Source organism: Zootoca vivipara, chromosome 13, assembly GCF_963506605.1.
Source record: "Zootoca vivipara chromosome 13, rZooViv1.1, whole genome shotgun sequence".
NCBI classification, from domain to species: domain Eukaryota; kingdom Metazoa; phylum Chordata; class Lepidosauria; order Squamata; family Lacertidae; genus Zootoca; species Zootoca vivipara.
Window position 1 is genome coordinate 13369834 of NC_083288.1, and position 25949 is coordinate 13395782.

Here is a 25949-nt window from a genome sequence, read left to right on the forward strand (position 1 = left end):
GCTGGCAAACAGGGGCCAGGCAGCTGGGTTGTCAGGCAGCTGAATTAATGGAAATAAAATCGTGTGTGTGTGTGTGTCAAAATGTGCTGGGATTAGGTCACCATGGGTCAGGCCAGAGGGTGCTGTTGGGGTGTGTGGTTGTGCCTCCCCTTGTTCTGCATCTTGCTCCCCTGCCCCTTCCTTTAGCTGCTTGATAGAATCATAGTAGGGTAGAGTTGGAAGGGATCCTAAGGGTCATCTAGTCAAACCCCCAGCAATGCAAGGATCCTGCCCACAGCCTGCCCTGACTGGGCTCCAAACTCTGACCATCTTCTTACCAGCCAGATGCATTGACCCCTTGCAATTCTGCATGGGGTGGAGAAAGGGGAGAGAGAAATGTTTTGCTCTATCCCTCAGGACATGGATATGAGAGCCACACCATGCAGCCTTGTCCATATGTCACTGGGAGGAGGGAAGAAGCTTGCTTTCTCCTGCTCCAGAGGCCCTCAGGACCTGAAGCCGTGGATTCAAGCTACAATAAAGGAGATTCCGACTCAACTTCAGGAAGAACTTTCTGACAGCAAGAGCTGCTTGACAGTGGGAAGGAATCCCTCGGAAGGCAGTAGATTCTCATTTCTGGGAGGTTTTTGAGCAGAGGTTGGATGGTCATCTGCCACAGATGCTTTAGCTGAGATTCCTGTGTTGCAGGAATGTCCCCGCTGCGTCCCAATGTGGAGGTACGTGTGTTTATGGAAGACAATCTTACTCGGCTACGAGTGAAGAAGATGATTTTATTAAAGTTGGCGCCCCTGCAATGGGGTAAATTGGAGTTTGGACTGGAGCCGAAGACAAATACAGGCTATCAGTCTGCGTCTTCCTGGCACAATTAAAATCCCTCTGGTCTCAGAATTTAACCTCTGGAGCAAATAAATACAGTGTGAATAACTGCACCGATAAAGGAATCAGCTTGCTATCCTCGCTTCCGCCCGACGATGGCGATATTAGACAATAAATAGCATCCCATGAATATTTGCTGGCCGTTTCCTTCTCCTGCGGGCGGCGCTGGCGTACAAACCGGAGAGGCTTTTCTACATCACAGCAAAAAACACGAGCACAGTATTTCTCAAGCTACAAGGCGGGGGCGGATGGCTGGGCTTGCTGCCTATTGGCCGAGGCGCGAAGCGTGGAACGCGATGCAGCGCGGTGGTTGGCTGAGACGCGCTTCACCCTGAACCGGGCAGCCGTGGGCAGGCTTTAAGGAGGTCAAAAGTAACAAGCAGCAAAAAAACAAGCCAGGCGCCGGGAAAGCGCAGTGCCCGGGCAAAGAGCGAAGTTGAGCGGAGCAAGGTGAGTCTGGAACTGGACTCTTGTGCAAAGGGCGTGGGATCACGGGTGCTGGGGGGTGGCAAGTGGGGGCAAATGGTCGGATAGGCCTGGGATTGCTCAGTCGGTGGAGCATGAGACTCTTAGACTCAGGGTCGTGGGTTCGAGTCCTGCCGAGAGGCAGAAGATTCCCGCATTAGGGGGTTGGACTAGATGAGCCTCAGGGTCCTGTCCAACTCTGCAGTTTGATGGTCCTGTGGTTCCCCAAAGGGGCAGAAGGCGCTGGGTTGGGTTTGTGATCAAAGTAGGAAGTTGGCAGTCGGGAGGCTGGGCAGGGAAAGGTACCGGGCAGCCAAGTTATCATACAAGAGGTGAAAGGAAGAGGTGTCAGAAAGCAAAAGCAGAGCGGCATCGGGGAACAAGGGGCTGTGGGCAAGGGCGTGGTGGTCTGCGATCGGCGCTGGGGTGAGCGGGCTCCAAGCCACAAGGGCAAGCAAAGGGATTGCAGTGTGGGAGCAATTTGTTGCCCGGCTGGCAGAAGATGGGTTGCATGGGGAGAATCATAGAATTGTAGGGTTGGAAAGGGACCATTAGCCCAACCCCAAGCAATGCAGAAGTCTTTTGCCCAGGGTGGGGGTTCAAACCCACGACCCTGAGATTAAGAGCCTCGTGCTCTACCGACTGAGCTATGCAGGAGAGGAGGATTAATGCTTCGTGCATCGTGGCAGCAAAAAGGAGGACATATGAGGGCAACACTTGTAGTAGGTCTCAGCCTTAGCCTGTGTACGCATCGTAAATTTAAAGCGTGTTTCCTCCTCCCCAAGGATCCTGGCAAGTGTAGTTTGTTGAGTGTGCTGGGAGTTTGTAGCTCTGTGATGAGTAAACTACAGTTTCCTTGTTGAGGGGCAGGATGTGTTTTGAATATGCTTTATATGTATAGTGTGTTCAACTCAAAGGACTCAGTTGCTTAGAGCAGGGGTAGGCAAACGGGGGCCGGATGAGGCCCAATTGCCTTCTCAATCCGGCCCGTGGATGGTCCAAGAATCAGCATGTTTTTACGTGAGTAGAATGTGTGCTTTTATTTAAAAGGCATCTCTGGGTTATTTGTGGGGCATAGGAATTCGTTTTTTCTTTTCTTTTCCAAAATATAGTCCGGCCCACCACGGCTGAAAAAGGTTGCTGTCCCCTGGCTTAGAGTGTGGTGCTGATAACACTGAGGCTGCAAGTTCGATCCCTGTATGGGATAGCTGCATATTCCTGCATTACAGGGGGTTGGGCTTAGAATGATCCTTCCATCTCTACAATTCTATGGTTCTATGATTCAATGAATTGGTCAAGGTGCCCATGTAGCAAACTGAGGATTAATGATAGAAATTGTGGACATTGGACCAGAAGAACGGGAGTTTCTTATCAGAAGAAGGCAGCAAAGTGTATTAGATACAGAGCGCCAGAGTGCTGTTTGCATGGGTAAGGCAAGCAGGCGGCACCAGCCTGGCACTGGCGGCAGAAACCAGGTTCTCGGGATGGGATGTGCAGTTTGAAAAGTGCCAGTAAGGTAAGGAGGTGTAGCAGTTGCACAAGAGAGCTATGCTCTAGCCCAGGCATCCCCAAACTTCGGCTCTCCAGATGTTTTGGACTACAATTCCCATCTTCCCCAACCACTGGTCCTGTTAGCTAGGGATCATAGGAGTTGTAGGCCAAAACATCTAGAGGGCCGCCGTTTGGGGATGCCTGCTCTAGGCAGCAGGCTGCTCAGTAGTGGGCCAATGCCATATTGAAGAGAAGACACTACAGGGTACAGTCAAACCTCGATTGTAATCCATTCCGGAAGCCCATTTGGCTTCTGAAACGTTCGACAACCGAGGCGCGGCTTCCAATTGGTTGAAAGAGCTTCCTGCACGCAAGCGGACGCCATGTCAGACGCTCAGCTTCCGAAAAACATTTGAAAACCAGAGCATTTACTTCCGGGTTTTCGGAGTTCGGGAACCGAAAGGTTTCAAAACAGAGGCGTTCGGGAGCCGAGGTTTGACTGTTAGGTAAAAAAGGACCCCTGGATGGTTACGGTAAGTCCAGTCAAAGGCTACTCTGGGGTTGCGGCGCTCATCTCACTTTCAGGCTGAGGGAGCTGGTGTTTGTCAGCAGACAGCTTTCTGGGTCATGTGGCCAGCACGACTAAACCGGTTCTGGTGCAACAGAACACCGTGACAGAAGCCAGAGCGCACGGAAACGTCGTTTACCTTCCCACCGCAGCGATACTTATTTATCTACTTGCACTGGTGTGCTTTCGAACTGCTAGGTTGGCAGGAGCTGGGACAGAGCAACGGGAGCTCACTCCGTCGCAGGGATTCAAACCGCCGACCTTCTGATCGGCAAGCCCAAGAGGCTCGGTGGTTTAGACCACAGCGCCACCCGGTCCCCTATATAATGCCAAAGGGTATTAGCCCTTTGGAGTCTCCCTTTCTGGGATGCCCCTGGGGACCACTTGTGTGGGATGCAAAGGGTTAAGTGCAGTCAAGTCACAACAATCCCTAGATAGTCCACTTGGAGGACTGAGGAGGAGGATATGACTAAGCGTAGTTTCCTCTTCCTTCACATGCAAATGAGTTGAGGAAGTGGCAGATAAATCCTGAAGGAAACAGCCATTTTCCCTCTCTTGGACCAGACCTCTTGGACTACACACATCTTAGTGAGTCTCTCCCTCAAGGCCTCCAGCCTAGAGAGAGAGATGAGATGGAGTCTCACTTCTTATAAGTGAACTTCACAATGTATATATTACCTTTTAACTAAGCAAGTCTACCTCTTGAGTGTGCTGTACCTCGAGATGCTTGTAAGTAAACATCTTTTATACTTTTAAGAGCATTGTGTTGTGTCTTTTCTTTTAAGAGGGAAAAAGGGGAAATACCAGGAAAATACACTTTATTTTAGTGGCTTAAATCAAGCCTGCGCAAACGTTCTTCTGCTGTGTATTTTGCAAAAGGGGAATGTTTTACTCTGCTAAAGTTTTGTGCTTGCTAGCGCAAGCGGGGATAGGATATATTAAACAATATCTCCTCATCCACATTCCTGAACATTCCCACATAGGGTTATTGCGGCCCAGAGTTGCGTATTTTGTGTATTTTTGAAGGATTGATTTGGATTGTGATTTTGAACTCTGTAGGATTTTTCCAGTTAGGATTTCCTGGTTGAGCACATGGTCTCTTTGTTCTGCAGTGTGCTTGGGGGATTAACTACCCCTCCCCTCCCTCAGAGTTTACAGCACTGAGAAAGCTCAGAGGTAGTGAAGATATTTTTGAGATTTTGAATTTGATTTTTGAAAGATTTTTGAATTTTGGAAATTTTTGAAGTTTTAAGATGGCAAGCTCCAGTTTTGATAGTGAGGCAAGACCAAGTTTTATGCTGCTGGATGACAATAATTTTGTGCAGTGGAAGCAGCGCGTTTTAGTTTATCTTGCTGCTAGGCGTGTTCTGCAGGCCATTAAGGAAGAAAAGCCTACAGGAACCGATGCAGAAGCTTTAGCTAAGATAGAAGCTTGGAGTATTAAAAATGATGAAGCCAAGCACATAATTTTGAGCAGTTTGAGGAATGAGCATCTATCAATGATAAATTTTGAAGATGATGCATCTAAGATCCTAGAGGACATTGAACGCATTTATGCACAATCTACAGAGAGTTCCTATAGATACTTGTTGGATAAGTTACTCAAGTTGAAGATGAATTCTAGAGAAGAGTTTACAGAGCATTTTAAGAATTTTTCTGAGATTGTTCAAAGAATTGCCCTTACTCCCAGAGCCTTTGATGATGTGACTAAAGTAACGTTTATGCTTGCATCATTGGGACCTACGTTTGCTCCATTTAAAAGTATAATGGATCACACAAAGGATTTAACTTTTAATGAGCTTATCAACCATTTAAGAGAGGAATGCAGAGATAGCCTTGATTCTCAAGAAAGGAATCCAAGGAGGAAGGATAGCAGCTATGCATCCAAGCATTTTGGAAAGTCCAGACAGACATCTAGAGAAATAATTTGTTTTAAATGCAATGGGAAAAACCACATAGCAAGGAACTGCAAGAGTCAAAATGGGGATAAAGTTGAATCCCACCCCTCAAAACCACAAGGTGTTAAGAAGGGGAGTCATGAGCAAACCATGTTGATGCAGGAGAGGAGTTTAGCTGTCCAGGATTGTGAAAATAAGCGCAATAAGTGGATTCTTGACAGTGGAGCGAGTTCTCATTTCTGTTATGAAAAGGAGTATTTTAATGAGATTAATGGGGATGAAACCTCTGAAATTGAGATTGCTGATGGCAACATTGTAAAGGCAATTGGTTCAGGAACTGTGAATTTGAAATTCAACGTAGATCATGAAACAATTAATACTAAGATAACTGAAGTTAAGTTTGCACCAAAGCTTAATTGCAACTTACTCAGCGTGTCCAGTTTGGACAGGAAAGGTTTTAAAATTACATTTGAAAAAGGACAATGTATTGTGACTAAGCATGATGAAGTTTATGTTCAAGGCACACTAAAGGATGGTGTATATGAGCTTAATGTTTCAGAGAACCAGCAGAACCAGTCTGCAAAGGTGGCGCAACCAAGTCAAAAGGACGAAGGAAGTCTGGAACTCTGGCACAAGAGACTTGGACACAGAGACACCAACGTTATTCTGGAACTACAGAAAGGTGATCTTGTGAGAGGTCTGCAGGTAAAGCAAAGCAACACAAATACACCAACATCAAAATGTATAACTTGTGTTAGTGAGAAAGCAACTAAACCTTCTTTCCCACGTTGTGCAGAGAAGAGAAGCACTAAAGTATTGGACATTGTCCATACAGATCTATGTGGACCAATGAATGTGTCTTCTCTAGGAGGTAATAAATATATTTTGATATTTTTGGACGATTTCTCGAGATTCTGCGTAGCCTACTTTATCAAGGAGAAGAGTGAGACAGTGGAATTGTTCAGGGACTATCTTAACATGGTCAAGAACAAGTTCCAGCGAGCCCCTTCCATTTTAATGTCCGATAATGGTGGGGAATTTTGTTCACATGAGATGCAGGCCGTCATGGCTAGAGAAGGCATATCACACGTGACCACAGTTGCCTACACACCCCAACAAAACTCAATTGCAGAGAGGAAATTTAGATCCATTTTGGAAATGACAAGGTGCATGCTAAAGGAAGCTAACTTGTCACACAGGCTGTGGGGTGAAGCGGCTCGTTGCTCAGTCTATCTTCAGAACAGACTGCCCACAAAAGGCGCAGAGCGCACACCATTTGAACTTTGGCATGGAAAAGCCCCAAATTTGTCACATATACGTGTATTTGGAAGTTTGTGCTACTATCATGTGCCCAAGGAGCACAGACACAAACTTGATTCCAGAGCGAAGGCAGGGATCCTAGTTGGGTACGCTTCTGGAGGAAAAGGATATAGAGTCTTGGATCCGCAAACTGGCAAGACAAGTTCGCAGCATGTAATTTACTTCGATGAGCAAGGCAAAGTTGATACAAAGGACACTGCCATTGATTGTTCCAAGGAGCCACAGGATGAGGAATTTGTGATTTTTCCTTTTGAACCAATACAAAGTACTAATCCAACTTCTAGTGTCGTAGCACCCCCTATAGGTGACACCCGAGAAGACGTGGAGGTCCAGGCCCCTGGCAGCACCAGAGACGAAGATGATGACGAGCAGCTGTATGGGGATATGCCACTGCTGGAGGAGGATGAGGAAGCTGATGCGGTCGAAAGACCAGAGGTCAGACGCTCATCCAGAACCAACAGAGGTGTTCCACCATTACGGCTGTCCTACCTTACAAGGTCGGCGTCTCCACAGGAACCTTCCAAATGGGAAGAGATAGAGAGGATGCCACCAGATGAAGCCAGTCTCTGGAGGAAAGCTGCTCAGGAGGAGATAGATGCACTTCATCGGAACAGGACCTGGACACTCACAGAACTACCTCCTGGTAAGGAAGCAATTGGAAGTAAATGGGTGTTCAAGGTTAAAAAGGGTTCAGAAGGGGAGGTGCAACGCTACAAAGCTAGGCTTGTGGCACAAGGTTTTTCCCAGAAGTATGGAGAGGATTACGATCAAGTGTTTGCACCGACAGTTCGATACAGCAGTGTCAGACTACTTTTAAGTATTGCAGCATCTAAGCAAATGTCAGTTTACCATATTGACATTGCGACAGCCTTTCTTCACGGCGAAATTTCTGAGCAGATTTATATGAAGCAGCCCAAAGGTTTCATTAAACCAAATGAGGCACATCTAGTGTGCAAGCTGCAGAAAGGACTTTATGGTTTGAAGCAAGCAGCGAGGGCTTGGAACCAGAAACTCCATGAGATGCTGGTGCAGCTTGGGTACAAGCAAGGGACTGCTGATAAGTGCTTGTACACCAAACAAAGGAATGGACAGTTTTCGTACATTTTAGCCTTTGTTGACGACCTTTTAATTTCTACGTCAAATGAGAAAGACTATAAAGACATAGTCAAACACCTCAACAGGGAAGTAGAGGTCAAGGAACTTGGAAAAGTGAAATACTACTTGGGAATTCAAGTTGAGAGAGAAGAGGATGGATCGTTCTTACTCAGCCAAAGGCAAAAGATAACTGAACTGATTGAAAGCATGCAGATGCAGGACGCACACCCAGTTGCGACACCGATGGCCACAGACTTCTTGAAGAATCAACAAGGTTCGAAGTTGCTGCCAAACAACACGCAATACAGGTCAGCGGTCGGCAAACTTTTGTATTTGGTTACCACATGCAGACCTGACCTGGCAAGTGCAGTGGGGATCCTAAGTAGGAAAGTAAGTTGTCCCACTGAGCATGATTGGGCTGGAGTTAAGAGGGTTGTTCGTTATCTAAAGGGAACCATGGACTGTAAATTAAAACTGCCAGCTGTCAGAGACCCTAAACTGCTTGGGTACACTGATGCGGATTGGGCTGGGGACAATAAGGATTATAAATCCACAAGTGGCTATGTTTTTATGTATGGGGACGGAGCTATTGCATGGGGCAGCTATAAACAGAAATGTGTAGCTTTATCGTCCACAGAATCTGAGTACATTGCGGCTTCGGAAGCTTGCAGAGAGATCCCCTGGCTGGATCAGCTCCTGAAGGACTTTGGCGTGCCAAGAACGGGACCTGTCAGCTTGATGGAGGACAATCAGAGCAGTATGAAGCTGACACAAAGTGAAAAGTTCCTTGCACGCACCAAACACATTGGGGTCAGGTACCACTACATACGCCAGGTGATCGAGGATGGACTTGTTGAAATGTGTTACTGCAACACTGACCAGATGACTGCAGATGTCCTAACAAAGCCCCTGCCAAGAGAGAAGTTCCAGGATCTTCGTGGCAAGCTGGGACTCTTGGGTGGTTGATTAAAGTTATTTATGTATGTTTTTGTGTATGTTGTGAATTGCCTGAGAAGGGGTTTGTGGGATGCAAAGGGTTAAGTGCAGTCAAGTCACAACAATCCCTAGATAGTCCACTTGGAGGACTGAGGAGGAGGATATGACTAAGCGTAGTTTCCTCTTCCTTCACATGCAAATGAGTTGAGGAAGTGGCAGATAAATCCTGAAGGAAACAGCCATTTTCCCTCTCTTGGACCAGACCTCTTGGACTACACACATCTTAGTGAGTCTCTCCCTCAAGGCCTCCAGCCTAGAGAGAGAGATGAGATGGAGTCTCACTTCTTATAAGTGAACTTCACAATGTATATATTACCTTTTAACTAAGCAAGTCTACCTCTTGAGTGTGCTGTACCTCGAGATGCTTGTAAGTAAACATCTTTTATACTTTTAAGAGCATTGTGTTGTGTCTTTTCTTTTAAGAGGGAAAAAGGGGAAATACCAGGAAAATACACTTTATTTTAGTGGCTTAAATCAAGCCTGCGCAAACGTTCTTCTGCTGTGTATTTTGCAAAAGGGGAATGTTTTACTCTGCTAAAGTTTTGTGCTTGCTAGCGCAAGCGGGGATAGGATATATTAAACAATATCTCCTCATCCACATTCCTGAACATTCCCACAACTTGCACATGAGAGAGGCAGAGGGGTGGCAGGAAAGTGACTGAGAGGCAGGAAAGTGAAGTTCTCCCAGAGTTCTCCAAACTGGGAGAGGAAAGGAAAACTCCCAATGAGAGCTGGGAGAGTCTGTAATTGTCTGTGGAGGCAGGGATTAAGAGCTCTTTTGTATAGAGAGAAGATTGTACCTGGGCACTGTTTTTGTACTTTGGATAGGGGCTGGCGGGGGGGGGGGGGAGAACTAGGCTTTGAAAGAACTACAGTCATACCTCATGATACGTCCGCTTCATGTTGCGTCTTTTCAGGATACTTCCGGGCTCGGCGCGTCCATAACCTGCGCGCATGCACAGAAGCGCCGCATTGCGTCACGCCCGTGCACAGATGCGGCACTTCCTGTTGCGGCCTTTTCATGTTGCGAACGGGCCGCCGGAACAGATCCCGTTCGCAACATGAGGTACCACTGTATTGGGTTTCATCCCAGAATGTTTAGGCTACACACATATATATATATATATATATATATATATATATATATATATATATATATGGTGTATAGTCATACCTCAGTTTAAGTACGCTTTGGTTTGAGTATTTTCAGTTTAAGTACTCCGCGGACCCATCTGGAACGGATTAATCCACTTTCCATTACTTTCAATGGGAAATTTGCTTCAGGTTAAGTACGCTTCAGGTTAAGTACAGACTTCTGGAACCAATAGTGTACTTAAATTGAGGTACCACTGTGTGTGTGTGTGTGTGTGTGTGTGTGTGTGTGTGTGTGTGTGTTTCTCCGAAAATAAGACATACCCCAAAAATAAGCCATACCCCGAAAATAAGCCATAGTGATAGGCAGTTTAACCATACTTAATTTAAAAAAAATTAAGACACCCCCTGAAAATAAGCCACCGTGTGTTTTTTTGAGGAAAAATAAATATAAGACGGTGTCTTATTTTTGGAGAAACATGGTGCCTCGCAAGACGAAATTAATTCGTTCCACGAGTCATTTTGTATTGCGAAAATTTCGTCTTGCGGTTTTCCAATGTAAGCAAAACAAAGCAAAAAAAATGCAAAAAAATTAATCTTGCGAAGCGCGGCCATAGAAAACTTCGTCTTGCGAGTCAACAAAAAGATCGCAAAACGCTTTCGTCTTGCGAGTTTTTCGTTGCGTGAGGCATTCGTCTTGCGAGGTGCCACTGTATATACATATACACATACATACAAGATTACAAAGCTGAAAGCTCCGGCTAAAATCTGCCTCGTGTCATAGCACCGCAGCAAAAAAAAAAAGTTGCTGTGTGCCAGCCTGCCAAAAGGTGCAGACGCCGGCCGTCATCCTGGCTCCCCGCCATCTTCACTTGGTTGCAAGTGGCGGGTTGCCAGGTGCCAAGCTGGCGGATTCCGAATGCTGGTTTCATCACCCTTGCGCTGTCCCTCTGAGAACCTGAAGCAAATGAATCTCTTTACCTTTCTCCCACCAGAGCCCTCGGCTTTCCTCAGCACCTCTGCTTTTCCTTCCAAGATTGGCGGCGGCAATGGGGATGATGGAAGAAGAAGAAGCCGATTACCAGAAGCAGTTTGACGCTGCTGTTCGTGTCATTCAAGGCTTGCCCAAGAATGGTGAGAGCCCATTTGGCGATGCTCTCCGGTTACTCTACAGACCTCTGACATCAACGTTCTCCAAGCTTGTCTGTACAGGCATAAGGAGAAAACAACAAGAGCAACTTCTTTTGGAACCCCCCCCCCCAAAAAAACCCCTGGGATTCTCAAGAGCTGGAACTTAGATTCTTAGTTTGAAGCTTGCATAGTTCCCTTACTGGTGTGTTATACTCCCTGATTCCCTATCCTCACCAAGATGGGTTACCGGTATATTCCAATTTACTGTGCTTGAAATGTTAATGTTCTGGAAGCCGCCCAGAGTGCCTGGGGGAACCCAGTTATATGAGTGGCATATAAATGGATGTTGTTGTTGTTTGGTGGCATATTATTATTATTACGAAAAAGTAAAGGGACCCCTGACCATTAGGTCCAGTCGTGACCGACTCTGGGGTTGTGCGCTCATCTCGCGTTATTGGCCGAGGGAGCCGGAGTATAGCTTCCCGGTCATGTGGCCAGCATGACAAAGCCGCTTCTGGCAAACCAGAGCAGCACATGGAAACGCCGTTTACCTTCCCGCTGTAGCGGTCCCTATTTATCTACTTGCATTTTGACATGCTTTCGAACTGCTAGGTTGGCAGCAGCTGGGACCGAGCAACGGGAGCTCACCCCGTCACAGGTGGCATATAAATAAATTACTACTACTTACTACCACAGGGACCCAGGTGGCACTGTGGGTCTAGGGCTTCCTGATCAGAAGGTCGGCGGTTCGAATCCCTGCAATGGAGCTCCCGTTGCTCGGTCCCAGCTCCTGCCCACCTAGCAGTTCAAAAGCACATCAAAGTGCAAGTAGATAAATAGGTACCGCTCCGGCGGGAAGGTAAACGGCGTTTCCGTGCACTGCTCTGGTTCGCCAGAAGCAGCTTTGTCATGCTGGCCACATGACCCGGAAGCTGTCTGCGGACAAACGCTGGCTCCCTTGGCCTATAGAGCGAGATGAGCGCTGCAACCCCAGAGTCGGACACGACTGGACCTGATGGTCAGGGGCCCCTTTACCTTTTTACTACCACTGCTACGTGCTGCTTACATGCCAGAACAGCTTCTAAGCAACTTACAAGTATAAAATCAATTATAGAATCCATACACACAAACTATAACGATTTCATCAAAACATTTTTAAAAGACATATTTAAAATGCACACTACTACCAAGCCCATTAAAAGCATAAAACAGATCAGGAAGTTCAGGCTCAGTCTTTTAATAAACAAATAATAATACAGCCCGCTCTGCCCCGACTCCATCCCGTTTCATGACATTTTGGGGCTACTATTGGGTTTGGCGCTGTGCACGATCATACGTCATTTGGACACGCCTAAATCGGGAGTTGCTTGTACTGAATTTGAACTTCCTGATCAATCTGCTTTAATTTAATTGTTTTGACTGTTTTGGTTTTTAACGGGCATGATTTATTGTGTGTTTTAAATGTGGGGTTTTAAACGTTTTGATGGAATTGTTTTAGTGTGCAGGGATTTTGTAATTATAAAATTATAGTTGTAAGTGTAGGCCACTTAGAAGCTATTTTGGCATGTAAGTGGCTTATAAAGAATACGGTAATGTTGTAAGTTTTATTTTAGGGGGAGGGGGTTAGGTTCATCTTCTAATTCCTGGATCCAGCACAGATTCAATTACTGGAATCAGTAGGTGAGCCTGCACAATGGGTCATTAAGATAAACAAAGGGAGTGGCTCACATGCCAGAGGACAAATGGGTGGGCCTCTTCCCCCCCAAAAAAACCCACTGTCTGTTAGTTAGAAAGACAAAAGCCAGAGTTTAGGTCTGTGTGAGAGAGAACTGGGTAGAAGCAGGCTGCAGGCAGAAGCCATAGAGCAGTGATGGCCAAACTTGGCCCTCCAGCTGTTTTTGGACTACAACTCCCATCATCCCTAGCTAACAGGACCAGTGGTCAGGGATGGTGGGAACTGTAGTCCCAAAACAGCTGGAAGGCTAAGTTTGGCCATCACTGACATAGAGGGAGAGACATTATTATTATTATTATTATTATTATTATTATTGAATTTATATACCTCCCTATACCCGGTGGTCTCAGGGCAGTTCACAGACTAAAATCAAGATATAAAACCACAAAATACAGAATAAAAATACAAACAACAACCCAATAGCCCCCCCCAAAAAAACCACATTTTTAAAGGGCATAGAAGGTAAATCGGATCAACCAAAGGCCTGGTTTAAAAGGAACGTTTTTGCCTGGCGCCTAAAGGTGTATAATGAAGGTGCCAGGCAAAAGCATTGCACAGATGGGGAGCCACTGCAGAGAAGGCCCCGTTCTCGTGTTGCCACCTTCTGGACCTCTCAAGGAGGCACACGAAGGAGGGCCTCAGAAGATGATCTCAGGGTAGGTTCATATGGAAAGAGGCAGTCCTTGAGGTATTGCGGTCCTGAACCGTTTAAAGCTTTATAGGTCAAAACCAGCAGTTGATTTCTGCTGGAATCCAAGGTTGCGGCTATGGGAGAAACAAAATCCTCCAGGGTGTTCATGCTGTGAACACCTCCATCATAGGCTCAGGGTGTAAGGTAAAGGTGAATAACCCATATTTAAAGTCGCCACAGTCTCCGCTGTCCCTCATTCCAAAGAAAACACAAACCCTCGGTAAGTGCCTGGCCCCCTTGGAATCTCGCCTGCAACAATGGGGCAGGCCGCAACCCCAATAATCTTGACAAGCGTGTAAAATCAAACTGGCCATAGCTGACTATATTTGTGGAAAAAGAGACGGCGCACCCCTCATGTTTCTTCTTTTGGCGTACAAGCCCTCTAGGCTGAAAGCCATTGTCATTTCTCGAGATTTGAAATGTCCCAGAGCAGACCCATTTCATAAACTGCAATCATCTCACCCTAAACAGTGTGTATTGTAACCTGCTTTTGTCTCCTAGCGTTCTTCCAGAACCGGAAACAGGTCAGGTACCATAATTGCGTGGGCCTCTTAAAAAATATGTGATGCTGCTAACCTACACATTTCAAATTATTTTTTCCTGCGGGTGATTCTGACCATCCCCTCCCCCTTTTCTCAGGTGCCTACCGACCGTCGTACGAAGAAATGCTACGCTTCTACAGCTACTACAAGCAAGCCACGGTGGGTCGGTGCCAGATCCCCAGGCCGGGGTTTTGGGACCCTATTGGCAGATATAAATGGTAAGAAAGGCCAGGACCAACATCTCCTTTCAGAACTTAGCACTGCCTTTAAGGAGGCTTTGTTTGAAATTAGCCCCTGATCCTGTTTTCAACAAATGGACCCAGCCTTGCAGTGCTGGTGCAAAGTACTGTACTGCTGCTTATCTGATGGGCATGGGGATAAGCTAGTATTGCTCCAACTGCACTGGCAACTGTTGCAATTATGCGCTTAATTTTAGATGCTGGCTTTGATCCATAAAGGCTTACGCCTCCCTGTATTTTGCCTGTGTCAAGTTGCAGTCAGGTGATCAAGTACTGCCTGCGAAAGAGAAAAACAAAAGAAAAACGCCCTTATTGCAAGGGATTAAAACTGTAAAAATGAGAAGCAGGGCTTTCATTGCAGTGGCCCCCTACTTTTGGAAAAATGCCCTGCCTTTTGTTCTGAGCAGGAGCTAATACCGAGCCGTTTCCCTTAAGAACTGCAAACAGTCATTTGGTTGGGTAGCCTCTGTTCTTACAATGGCCAGTTGTTATTTATTAATAAAATAACCATACCGTTTTTAAATAGTGGAAATCATAGAATGTCATTGAATTCTACTCAGCATTGATCCAGAGTAGATTCCAGTGTATAGTTAGCAGAGTAAAAACTTAAACACGTTGCAGGATTCCCCCCCAAAATAGACCAGACACAATTGTATTTCATAAATGAGCATAATGGTCACAAATCCAATACATTCAGGATTGGCATTGTCCATAAGAAATCCAGTTGCAGCGGACTTAACTTAAACTTGCAATAACTTATAATAAGTCTAAATCTTAACCCTAAGCATACTATGTACAGAACACCACACCAGAAGGAAAAGACATAGAGAAAGTGAAATTCAGGCTCCTTCTGGACTTTTATAGTCAGCATGACCTTCACAGAAAGAGATAAGAGAATCAGTTTAAATCAGCTGTACTCAGCTTCTCTGAAGGAATAACCCAAACATCATGAACCTTCTGCTTGCTTCTTTCACACAGAGAAGCTTCCAGAAGCTTCCAGAACCCTCTTGAATTAATTAGAGTAGGGAAGGTCTCTACACATCAGATCAATACTTTCTGCACTAAGAAATGCAAACTGACATAGAATTCTTAGCATCATAGAGCTAGAAGGCACCCTGAGGGTCATCTAGCCCAACCCCCTCCAATGCAGGAATATTTCACCCAACATTGGGCTTGAACCCACAACCCTGAGATTAAGAGCTTCATGCTCTACCAACTGAGCTATCATGCCGTGTGTGTGTGTGTGTGTGTGTGTGTGTGTGTGTGTGTGTGTTGTTTGGGACATATGGGAAAGTGAATGTTTTAAATCAGGCATCCCCAAACTGCGCCCCCCCCAGATGTTTTGGCCTACAACTCCCATGATCCCTAGCTAACAGGACCAGTGGTCAGGGATGATGGGAATTGTAGTCCAAAACATCTGGAGGGCCGAAGTTTGGGGAATGCCTGTTTTAAATTAATCAAAACGAGAAGTAAAAAATACTCTGAGTTATGCATAGACTCACTGAGTAATCGCAAGAATAATAGGTAAAGAGACCCCTGTACATTAGGTCCAGTCGCGGACGACTCTGGGGTTGCGGTGCTCATCTCACTTTATTAGCCGAGGGAGCCGGCGTACAGCATGACTAAGCCGCTTCTGGCAAACCAGAGCAGCACACGAAAACACCGTTTACCTTTCTGCCGGAGCGGTCCCTATTTATCTACTTGCACTTTGGCGTGCTTTTGAACTGCTAGGTGGGCAGGAGCTGGGACAGAGCAACGGGAGCTCACCCCGTTGCGGGGATTCGAACCGCCGACCTTCTGATCGGCAAGCCCTAGGCTCTGTGGTTTAACCCACAGCGCCACCTGCATCCCACAGTGCCTCTGGCGTCCCAGGGAACCCGACTTTCAGGCTGGTGTGAACTCTTTCCCAAAATTAAGCACTTGTCCCCCAGGTAAGAGGTTATGTTTGGCTTTTGGGCAGGGATGCATGGAACAGCTTGGGGAAGATGACCAAAATGGAAGCCATGGCAGCTTATATCGCAGAGATGAAGAAGGCTGCTCAGAAGGTAGGAAATGGGGAACACCCTCCTCATTCAGGCCTGGTCTGCCTGGTTGGGTCGCCATGGAAACTCCTTACAATGAGATATGAGTAGGCTGTAGCTGAACCCTAACAGCGATTCAACGGCAGAAATGGCAAGGAAGGCACCTCAGGGTTTGGGCTTGAACAAATCTCTGTGGGTAGGGGATTTCGGAGAGCTGAAATGAAGGAGTTCAGCATGAAGGAACCCAGCGGGTTTTTGAACAGAACCAAAGTTTTGTGTCGTTTTGAAACGTGTCAAATGTTTGTGAGATTCAGAGTGAAATCACAGCTGAGATCCCTGAGAGATGTTTTAAAATGCATAAACCACCGGGCCTGGTATTTAGACTTCCTGACAGACATTGCTGAGTTCTGTTTCTAATCCTCTAAATAAATGCAGCAACATACTCCGCTGGCAATGTTGTAAAATAAATCCAAGTGAGAAGGGGTTAAGTTTACACTTCTGCAAGAAAATTTGCTCGAGAGGAGGCCCTTATGTGGGACTCTCGGTGGTCCTCGATCCGGGGGGGGGGGGCAGGTTAGGTCCAGACTTCAACATTGCTGCAGCATCACCAGGTTCACCCAGACCGGTCGCTGGATCCCAGGGAATGTTCTTGTACCACCCGGGATCCTCTCTAGGACTTTCTGGCAGGTCATCAACACCGTGCCGTTGGATGAGTCATCGGAGGACATGTTCGTATACTTCGAACCCCTCTACGAAGTGATACACGATATGCCCAGGCCCCCCGACTCCTTCTTCAAGAAGAAAGCAGGTATGTCCATTAGAGGTGACAGAGGGGTGGGTGGGTTCTCCAGCTATTACGATGTGTGTGTTTTTTAAAATAAGAATGTGGAAATCACCTTCTCAGCTCCTCTTGCACACAGCCTATACGAGCTTTGCAGATGCTTCCATCCAATCTGGCCTCTGTAAAGCAGGCATCCCCGAACTTCGGCCCTCCAGATGTTTTGGACTACAATTCCCATCTTCCCCGACCACTGGTCCTGTTAGCTAGGGATCATGGGAGTTGTAGGCCAAAACATCTGGAGGGCCGCAGTTTGGGGATGCCTGCTGTAAAGTGTGTTTTTTTATAGGGAGCTTGCTCAGCGTGTTTGAGAGGGGAATCTCGCAGCAAGGGAGTCTCGGCTGGATATACTCCCAGCTGATGAATGCAAATTGGCACCTGAGAAATTTCAGGGAGGGACAAGGATCAGCTGAGATTAGGGATCCCTTTTCCTACAGCTTTCAGGTCATCCTTTAGCCCTGCAACTGTAGGAAAAGGGATCCCTAATCTCAGCCGATCCTTGTCCCTCCCTGAAATTTCTCAGGTGCCAATTTGCATTCATCAGCTGGGAGCGAAGCAGTCCAACCTGCTTGGACCTGCTTAGGGTTTGGGCAGTATAGACAGCCCCCAGCCCCCAACTTTGCTCCAGGGTTTTTGTCGGCAGGGAGAGGCGAAAAAAAGAAGACTTGGCAATTCAGCGCATGCTGGGTTTCCTTCTCTGAATAGGCAAAACAGGGAAACTTGGGGCAGCAGAAGGGGTTTGAATTGCAGTCTACATTGTGCGAGATGCAAATCGGGAGCTTCCCCTCCCCTTGCCCGTTTCATTCTTAAATCCTGGCGTGGGCAGCTCTTCTGTAGATCACTTTTGACTTCCCCACCCCCATCGAAAAGATCTGGCCCACCTCCCAGTTGTTATCACTCTTCTTACAGTGTAAACAGAGGCCCTGTTGCTGCCTGGGTCATTGGTGGAGATGACAGCGCTGCCATTGGGGTTAGCTCCAGGCTCAAAAAGTGCTGCCCAACAGCGCTCCTTCTCCTCTGTTGGCGGACCCTTTGCTGTGGGCTTGCATGGAGCAGCAGGCGGTTCAAAGCCGCGGTTTAAAATTTCCCACAATGCCCCAGAGTGGCACTTTACAGCAGGAGCACTGTGGGAAATTTAAATGGCCGTTTAAAAATCCACCGGGACAAGGGAGCTCAAGGCAGCCACCAGTGCCCTGGTCTTTGGGACCGCGGCAGCTACCCAGGGATTCTGGTATCTGATAGTGGAACGGTATCTGATAGTGGAATATGTATCTGGTATCTGATAGTGGAATTTGTTGCAGCAAAGCTTGTGCAAGAGAACTTCCTCGTGGACTGTGCCATAAACATAAGAACCGTCTACTTGCCGTCTACCGCAGACGGGCCATCTGAGCTAGCAGTTTCATCTAGACCTAGGTTTCCCAAAACCTGGGTCTCCAGCTGCTTTTGGACTACAACTCCCATCATCCCTAGCTATCAGGACCAGTGGTCAGGGCATAGCTGCCAAGTTTTCCCTTTTCTCACGAGGAAGCCTATTCAGCATAAGGGAATTTCCCTTAAAAAAAGGGATAACTTGGCAGCTATGGGTCAGGGATGATGGGAATTGTAGTCCAAAAGCAGCTGGAGTTCCAAGTTTGGGAAACCTCGATCTAGCCCAGGCATCCCCAAACTGCGGCCCTCCAGATGTTTTGGCCTACAACTCCCATGATCCCTAGCTAACAGGGCCAGTGATCAGGGAAGATGGGAATTGTAGTCCAAAACATCTGGAGGGCCGAAGTTTGGGGATGCCTGATCTAGCCTCACAGAAGAAAAAAACAAACCAGTTGCTCTTCCTGGGCCTTTTATATGGAGCCTGCCATTTGGTGGTAGATTAAATATTTTAGCTGGATTTGTAGCCTACACCCTCAAATCCGAGTTACGGTTTAGCTCAAAAGCCTCCCAGGAATGCTAATCCGGTTTTTATTGAACTTCAGCTCCTTTATCTTAGGGGGAGTTGATCATATTCATTGACTGCAAAGTCCATTGTAATCAAGATGTTGAGAGAAACAGGCAGGTTCTATTTTTTCATTGCCCTCCTGTTCCGTTCCACCCCCCACCCCCCACCGAAGGCACTAACAGCTCCTAGAAAAGGCCCTTGGAAATGACAAGTGTGTGTCCGGATGCACACACTATGGGAGAGAAGTAGCTTTGTGTAATTATCCTGGTTCTTTTGTCAACGCTTACAGGTATATATCCCTGGGGAGAGCTTGCCCCTGTTTGTGCAAAGGTGGAGGCTAGCCTGACTTGAGCAGGGGCCAGGCAAGCTCAAACAATGGCTTAAAAGGACAGGCAATATTTCCAAAACTGTATGTGTGTTTGTCACTGCTGGTGGTGAATTTAAATAATCAAAGGCTCCTATGATCTCAAAATGATCTGCGGTGGAGGCTGCTTGCTGTATCTCCAAATGATTCACTACTCCGGACATTTGATCCTCTAAACCAGGGCTGGGGTATCTGTGGACCTTCCTGGACTACAGCTCCCAATATTCCCAGCTATTGCTCATGTTGGCTTGGACTGATGGGAGTTGAGTTTGAGACCACCTCAAGGGCCACAGGCTCTCCACCACTGCTGTAAACGGCTTTAATTCGAAGGTGGGTAAGTCTGCCGCATCGAGGTATTGTGACTCGTTCAGTCACAAACAAAAATCACCTGCCCTGGTTGGGGTGGAAGCGGTTTACCCTGGAGAGTAACTCATTCAGAAATGCAGAGGTCGTCTCCTCTGAGGTCAGATGCTTCTTGGGGTCTGGATCTTAACCTAATCCAGTGGTCTGGATCTTAACCTAATCCAGGCATCCCCAAACTTCGGCCCTCCAGATGTTTTGGACTACAATTCCCATCATCCCTGACCACTGGTCCTCTTAGCTAGGGATCATGGGAGTTGTATGCCAAAACATCTGGAGGGCCGCAGTTTGGGGATGCCTGACGTAATCCATCCTACCCCATAGGCCATTTTGACAGGTGGTTGGTGTTAGGTGACCCTACTTCGATGGAAATAATTCGGTGGTCTGTTGTGGTCATCACCTTAAAATCTTGAGATGGCCTTGGGGATTAAAGAGGGGTGCCATTATTTGTGTTGTAACCAGCAAACTTTAAGGTGTTGATGCTCTCGTGTTTAAATGAAAAGACGGCACCAAAGGTCTTTAAAAGGCCACAGAGGATCATAGGAGAATAACCCAGACCTTAGGGGCAGATTTGATGAACATTCCCTTCTCTTTGTAGTGAAAACGGGCTCAGAGTCTGCCCCGCTCCACAATGGCTCTTTAAGGGGACTAGCCGAGAACATCCCACCAGAACACGGAGAGTGCAATCAAACAGGCAAGATTTACAGATATTCTAGCAAAATGCCAACCATGATGACAGGTGGGGTGTGTGCAGAGGAAGGGCTTTAATCCTGCAGCAATTCCTGCAATTTATGAACTCTGAACAGATTGCAGGATCCCAGGAAGTGATGGCCAAGCTGTGTAGTGTCAGAGCTAGCAGACAGGGTTTGCAGTAACCTCGGGTGTCCCCCAAAGCACCCCCACTTTGTAATTCACTCTTATAGGGAAACGTTATCCATGGTTCTGGAAGCTAATAAGAGATGCACTCAGGCAAACCATTGGAGGTGGGAACTAAGGTAACCTGCTCCCTGCTGTTCATGGTACCAGCCATTAAGAATTATGCCTGCTCCTTTTGGTTCAAGGGTATTGTGTTCCCTGATCACATTCGAGTGGGACAGAATGTTGGGAACTAATTTGCTTAGGAAGTAGAGGTTGTCTTTTATTATTATTATGATTGTGGGTGTATTTCGACATAACCTGTGTTGGCGGTAAGGATCTCTATGTGCAAATTGGTAGCTCTGCTTTAAGAAAAGAAAAGAAACCCAGGTGTCTAGAGAAGCAATGTCGGTTAAACCAGTTTTAAAATCAGTTTAGGGTTCAAGTATGGACAGAGCCCAAGCTGGTTAATATTCCCACTTTGAGAAACAAGTGGTTGATTTGGGAGTGGGAGCCCCCGCCATCCTTCCTCCCCCAACGTGATATGCAAAAATTCAACATCTAAGTCAGGGTTTCTCCAGCTGTTATTCCCACCATCCTTGACCACTGATCCTTCTAGCTAGGGATGATGGTGACTGGGAGTGGCCGCCGAGACCACTAACACTGGTCCTGAAAGACCTTAATTGGCTTCCAGTGCGTTTCTGAGCACAACTCATAGTGTTGGTGCTGACCTTTAAAGCCCTAAACGGCCTTGGGCAGAGGGCCTTCTTAACCAGGCAGAGGGCCTTCTTAGTGGTGGCACCCGCCATGTGGAACGCCCTCCCGCCAGATGTCGAGGAAATAAACAACTATCTGACTTTTAGAAGACATCTGAAGGCACCATTACCGAGAAGGCCCTCTGCCTGGTTCCCTGCAACCTCACTTCTCGGAGTGAGGGAACCGCCAGAAGGCCCTCGGAGCTGGACCTCAGTGAACGATGGGGGTGGAGACTCTCCTTCAGGTATACTGGGCTGTGACCTAACAGCAGCCCTGTTTAGGGAAGTTTTTAATGTTTGATGTTTTATCATGTTTTTAATATTCTATTGGGAGCCGCCCAGAGTGGGTGGGGAAAGCCAGCCAGATGGGCGGGGAATAAATAATAAATTAGCAGCAGCAGCAGCAGCAGCAGCAGCAGCAGCAGCAGCAGCATCGTCCAAAAACAGCTAGAGACCCAAGTTTGGGAAACCCTGCTCTAAGTTTTGGTGCCATTTCCTTGGTTCACTGAAGCATAGTTTGATTCTTGAGGCTTCATGAGCTGCACATAGCCTAAGCAGTGGGATCAAAGCAAAGCTCTTTCTCCTTCTCTTTTGCGAATCAGATGAAATGTTGAATCTGAGTTACTAGGCAGCCCAGATCTAAAACCTTCTTAGTCAGTGTTACAGAAGATACCCAGTTCAGTGTGTGTGTGTGTGTGTGTGTGTGTGTGTGTGTGTGTGTGTGTGTGAAACCCACTATAGCATTAAAGAAATATGAAGCCCCTTGTTTTTGCATTTAGCATGCATTTGGGAATGTGATCAGAATATGCGCACCTGGTTTTCTTGGCCTTTTTATATTCTATATCATGGGTCAGATATTGAGAACAAAGGATGGAGGCTTCCAAGGCACACTCTTTTCACATCTGAACACCAAGAGGACAATAAATTTTTAAAAAGAATGGATTAACTTTATAGAATATATGAAGGAGCACTGTAAACACTTAAAAACGTTAGCAGGATTGGATCAGCACTTTTAATATAATTTGATAAAGGGTATTTAAAAAGAGATTTAATAGATTGGATAAAAGTATTTAGACGCAGAAAAGAGAAGAGATAATTATTGAAAACCAGGGAGAGGCGGGGGGGGGGAAGTCCGGGGGTCGGAAGAACCCCTATAAAGATACTGAATTTGTTTATGGATTAATGCAAATATTAATGTATATAAAAATTCACACACACACACACACACACCTGGGCATTTGGATACTGCAATCATATGACAGCTTGCACAAACTCCTCTCTGTACTTCCATTTCTGAGCTATAACTTTTTATCTTGCTGTCCAGGCCCTGCAGACAAAGAAATCAAGAGCAGTCATGTGCCCAGCGATTCGGAGAGCGAGGTGTTCTGTGACAGCCTGGAACATGTGGAACCCGATCAGGTGATGATGACTAATGGGGTGGGAGGTAATTGTGAAGTTAACTATGAGCCTTCTCCTTACTTTTTGATAGATCTCATCTAGATTTTCTTTTGGTACAAACATGCTCCTGTTAATTAATTATATTTATTTAATAAAAATTATACACTGCCCGGTTGTAAAAACAAAACAAAACCCAACCTCAGAGCAGTTTACCAAAGTTAAAACAGTAAAATCAAGAAGAATTTACAATTATTATTTTTTTTAGTATTTTAAGTTGTATGTTTTAAAATAAACATACAATTAAAATACCAAAAAGGAAAAAAAGAGAGTTTAATCTCTTATGCAGAATTTCTAATCCATGAAGATTTGGGCAATCATGTTTTAAGATGAGCTTTGAATGTACTGAGCTGCTAAATCAAACCAGAGCCGCTTTGAACGAAGTAGCTAATTTTAAAAAAATAAATTTATGGTAAAATTTGCACACACAAAAAACTTTTCGAAAACATACTGATTTAGGCAAAGTTTGCAGACTTGGGAATATTGATAAGACTGAAACAAAACTTACTCAAGTCCAGCAACAACAACAATTTTATTATTTACTAGCTGGCCCTGCCACGCGTTGCTGTGGGTTATTTGTGTGATTTTCCCTACCCTGCCGATCTGCCTTTCTATTGGATGCTGCTGGAGTCTTCGGAGCTTTTGCTGGTGACGTCTAATTTGGGCGCCACTTTTTTGTGTTTAATCATTATTTTAGGTGTGAAAGGTTTGCTTTTTTGGAAAAAAAATTATGCCAGGTCCCTCGCTGATGGGCATGGAACGTTGCGGCCAAATTTGTTACATTACAGTTCAGCGGCTACGGAGAAAGGCTGTGACCAACGAGAGACAAAGCAATACTTTCCATTAGTCTTAAAATAATGGAACACAATGCATCACCTTAACGGCTGACCTTTGGTATACTTTCCTAGCGAAGAATGAAATGGCTCACATTTGCCAACCCTGTTAGGAAACATTGAGCCTTTTTGCCTTGCCGTAATTCAAGCCACAACAGCTCTAAAACTATTATGACGTCCAGCTCAGAGCTATTACTAGAAACAGTCCCTCGGGGCACAATCCTTCCATCTCCCCAGGGAACCCTGGGAATTGTAGTTTTGCGGAAGGAAGGCTTGATAATTCTGTTGCAGTGAACAATCAGCACCTCCATTGTCACAGGATCCGTTGGAGGAAGCCATGACAGTTAAAGTGGAACGGAGCCGGGAGGGGAGTAGTCTAGGCATGCCCATACGATTTCAATCCCTCTCTCGTTTCCCCTGCAGGTTAGGAGGCTATCAGCCATGCAAAACCTCCCCCTGAACAATATTCAGAGTGGAGAGAAGACTGGATATAAGACTTCAGCATCTTCAACCAGGGAAGGGAAACCCAACAAAGGTGGTATAGATGCGAAACTAACGTTTTGACTTAAAAATACTTCTTCTTCTTCTTCTTCTTCTTCTTCTTCTTCTTCTTCTTCTTCTTCTTCTTCTTCTTCTCCTTCTCCTTCTCCTTCTCCTTCTCCTTCTCCTTCTCCTTCTCCACCTTCTCCTTCTCCTTCTTCTTCTTCCTCCTCCTCCTCCTCCTCCTCCTCCTCAGCGTGTTTTTACATAAGTAGAATGCGTCCTTTTATTTAAAATGCATCTCTGGGTTATTTGTGGGGCCTGCCTGGTGTTTTTACATGAGTAGAATGTGTGCTTTTATTTAAAATGCACCTCTGGGTTATTTGTAGGGCATAGGAATTCGTTCATTTATTTATTTATTTATTTTCAAAATACAGGCCGGGGCCACCACAAGGTCTGAGTGAGATAGTGTAATTAATTCAATTTGATCCTGAAATAAGTCTGTGAGGCAGTGTCCCAGTGTCCCAGGTCTCGAAGGAAAGCAGGAGTTTTTGCTGGCAGATGTGCCAGGAAAGTTGGCGCTATACAATTGCCACCATAACAGAAACAAACCTTTTGAGAGAAAGGTGAGCCATGGGAGCAGAAGGCAGGAAAAGGGGGCATCTCGTTCTCTGAGCAGGAAGGCATTATAGGGTTCTGTAAAACTGTTTTAACTCCTACCATGATCCAAATACTCGTCACACGCATCTTGGGTCTTCTATTGGCCCAGGAGGGAAGCCTCCATTTTGCGCGGGGGGCGGGTAGAGAAGAGACTTGATCTGGATTATGACAAAGGGTTAAAGCAGGCATCCCCAAACTTTGGCCCCCCAGATGTTTTGGACTACAATTCCCATCTTCCCCGACCACTGGTCCTGTTAGCTAGGGATCATGGGAGTTGTAGGCCAAAACATCTGGAGGGCCGCAGTTTGGGGATGCCTGGGTTAAAGCCCCCTCACCCAGTGTTGTGCTTCCAATGGAGGCTAGCCCCTTCCCCCCATGGCAATTTTGTTATAAAGAGTTATATTGAGATTCCAAAAATGTAACCACGATAACAAACATAACTGGAAATGCCAGTCATTCAACAGGTTACGGAGTTTGGTGTACGTGGAGCCCACGAAATGTTATGGACACTCCCAAGTCACTTAAGATGCAATTGAATATCCACACCAATGCGGGGCCTGGACATAGTCTCATTACCATGGGTCTAGCTAATTAGCTAACTGGGACGCAGGTGGCGCTGTGGGTTAAACCACTGAGCCTAGGGCTTGCTGATTTGAAGGTCGGCGGTTCGAATCCCTGTGACGGGATCAGCTCCCGTTGCTCGGTCCCAGCTCCTGCCAACCTAGCAGTTCGAAAGCACGCCCAAAAGTGCAAGTATATAAATAGGTACTGCTCCAGGAAGGTAAACGACGTTTCCATGTGCTGCTCTGGTTCGCCAGAAGCAGCTTAGTCATGCTGGCCACATGACCCGGAAGCTGTACGCCGGCTCCCTCGGCCAATAACACGAGATGAGCGCCACAACCCCAGAGTCGGTGACGACTGGACCTAATGGTCAGGGGTCCCTTTTTAGCTAATTAAAGGGAACAGAGTCACATCAAATTTGCCATGTTTTGATACGCTTCCCATGCGTGTTGCATTATGGCTGTTTCTTGGTAAAGGAAAACAAACCTGCAAGGTCCACTCACACGATTAATGCCATATAAAGTGACAATTTATCTGGCCTTTTAAAATAGAAAACAAAAAATGTCTGTAGTGACAAAAGGAACTATCTCCAAAATGGTGACTGGCATGCACATGGTGTGGAGGCATCAAAGAGTTGTTCTAGGCCATTTACCACCTTGGGACGACGTGGTACAGTACAGTCAAACCTCGGTTGT

General features: G+C 46.3%; 1 protein-coding gene across 6 annotated transcripts in view; it reads left to right on the top strand.

Moving 5' to 3' along the window:
• The first annotated feature begins 1211 nt into the window (after nt 1–1211).
• Nucleotides 1212–25949, top strand: part of ACBD4 (acyl-CoA binding domain containing 4) — a 30740-nt gene continuing 6002 nt past the window's right edge. For 2 of the 6 annotated variants that reach the window (XR_009558514.1, XM_060282339.1), the window contains exons 1-8: nt 1212–1326; nt 10797–10935; nt 13998–14118; nt 16100–16184; nt 16848–16968; nt 20254–20394; nt 22590–22684; nt 23977–24088. Coding sequence is in view for 5 of the 6 variants with exons in the window: in XM_060282339.1 (XP_060138322.1) it covers nt 10851–10935; nt 13998–14118; nt 16100–16184; nt 16848–16968; nt 20254–20394; nt 22590–22684; nt 23977–24088 (760 nt within the window). In the remaining variant the exon portion in view is untranslated. Of the gene's footprint in view, nt 1327–10796; nt 10936–13996; nt 14119–15870; nt 16185–16800; nt 16969–20253; nt 20395–22589; nt 22685–23976; nt 24089–25949 lie in introns of those variants that run through there. The other 4 variants (XM_035134843.2, XM_060282341.1, XM_060282342.1 and 1 more) reach the window with 4 other exon arrangements.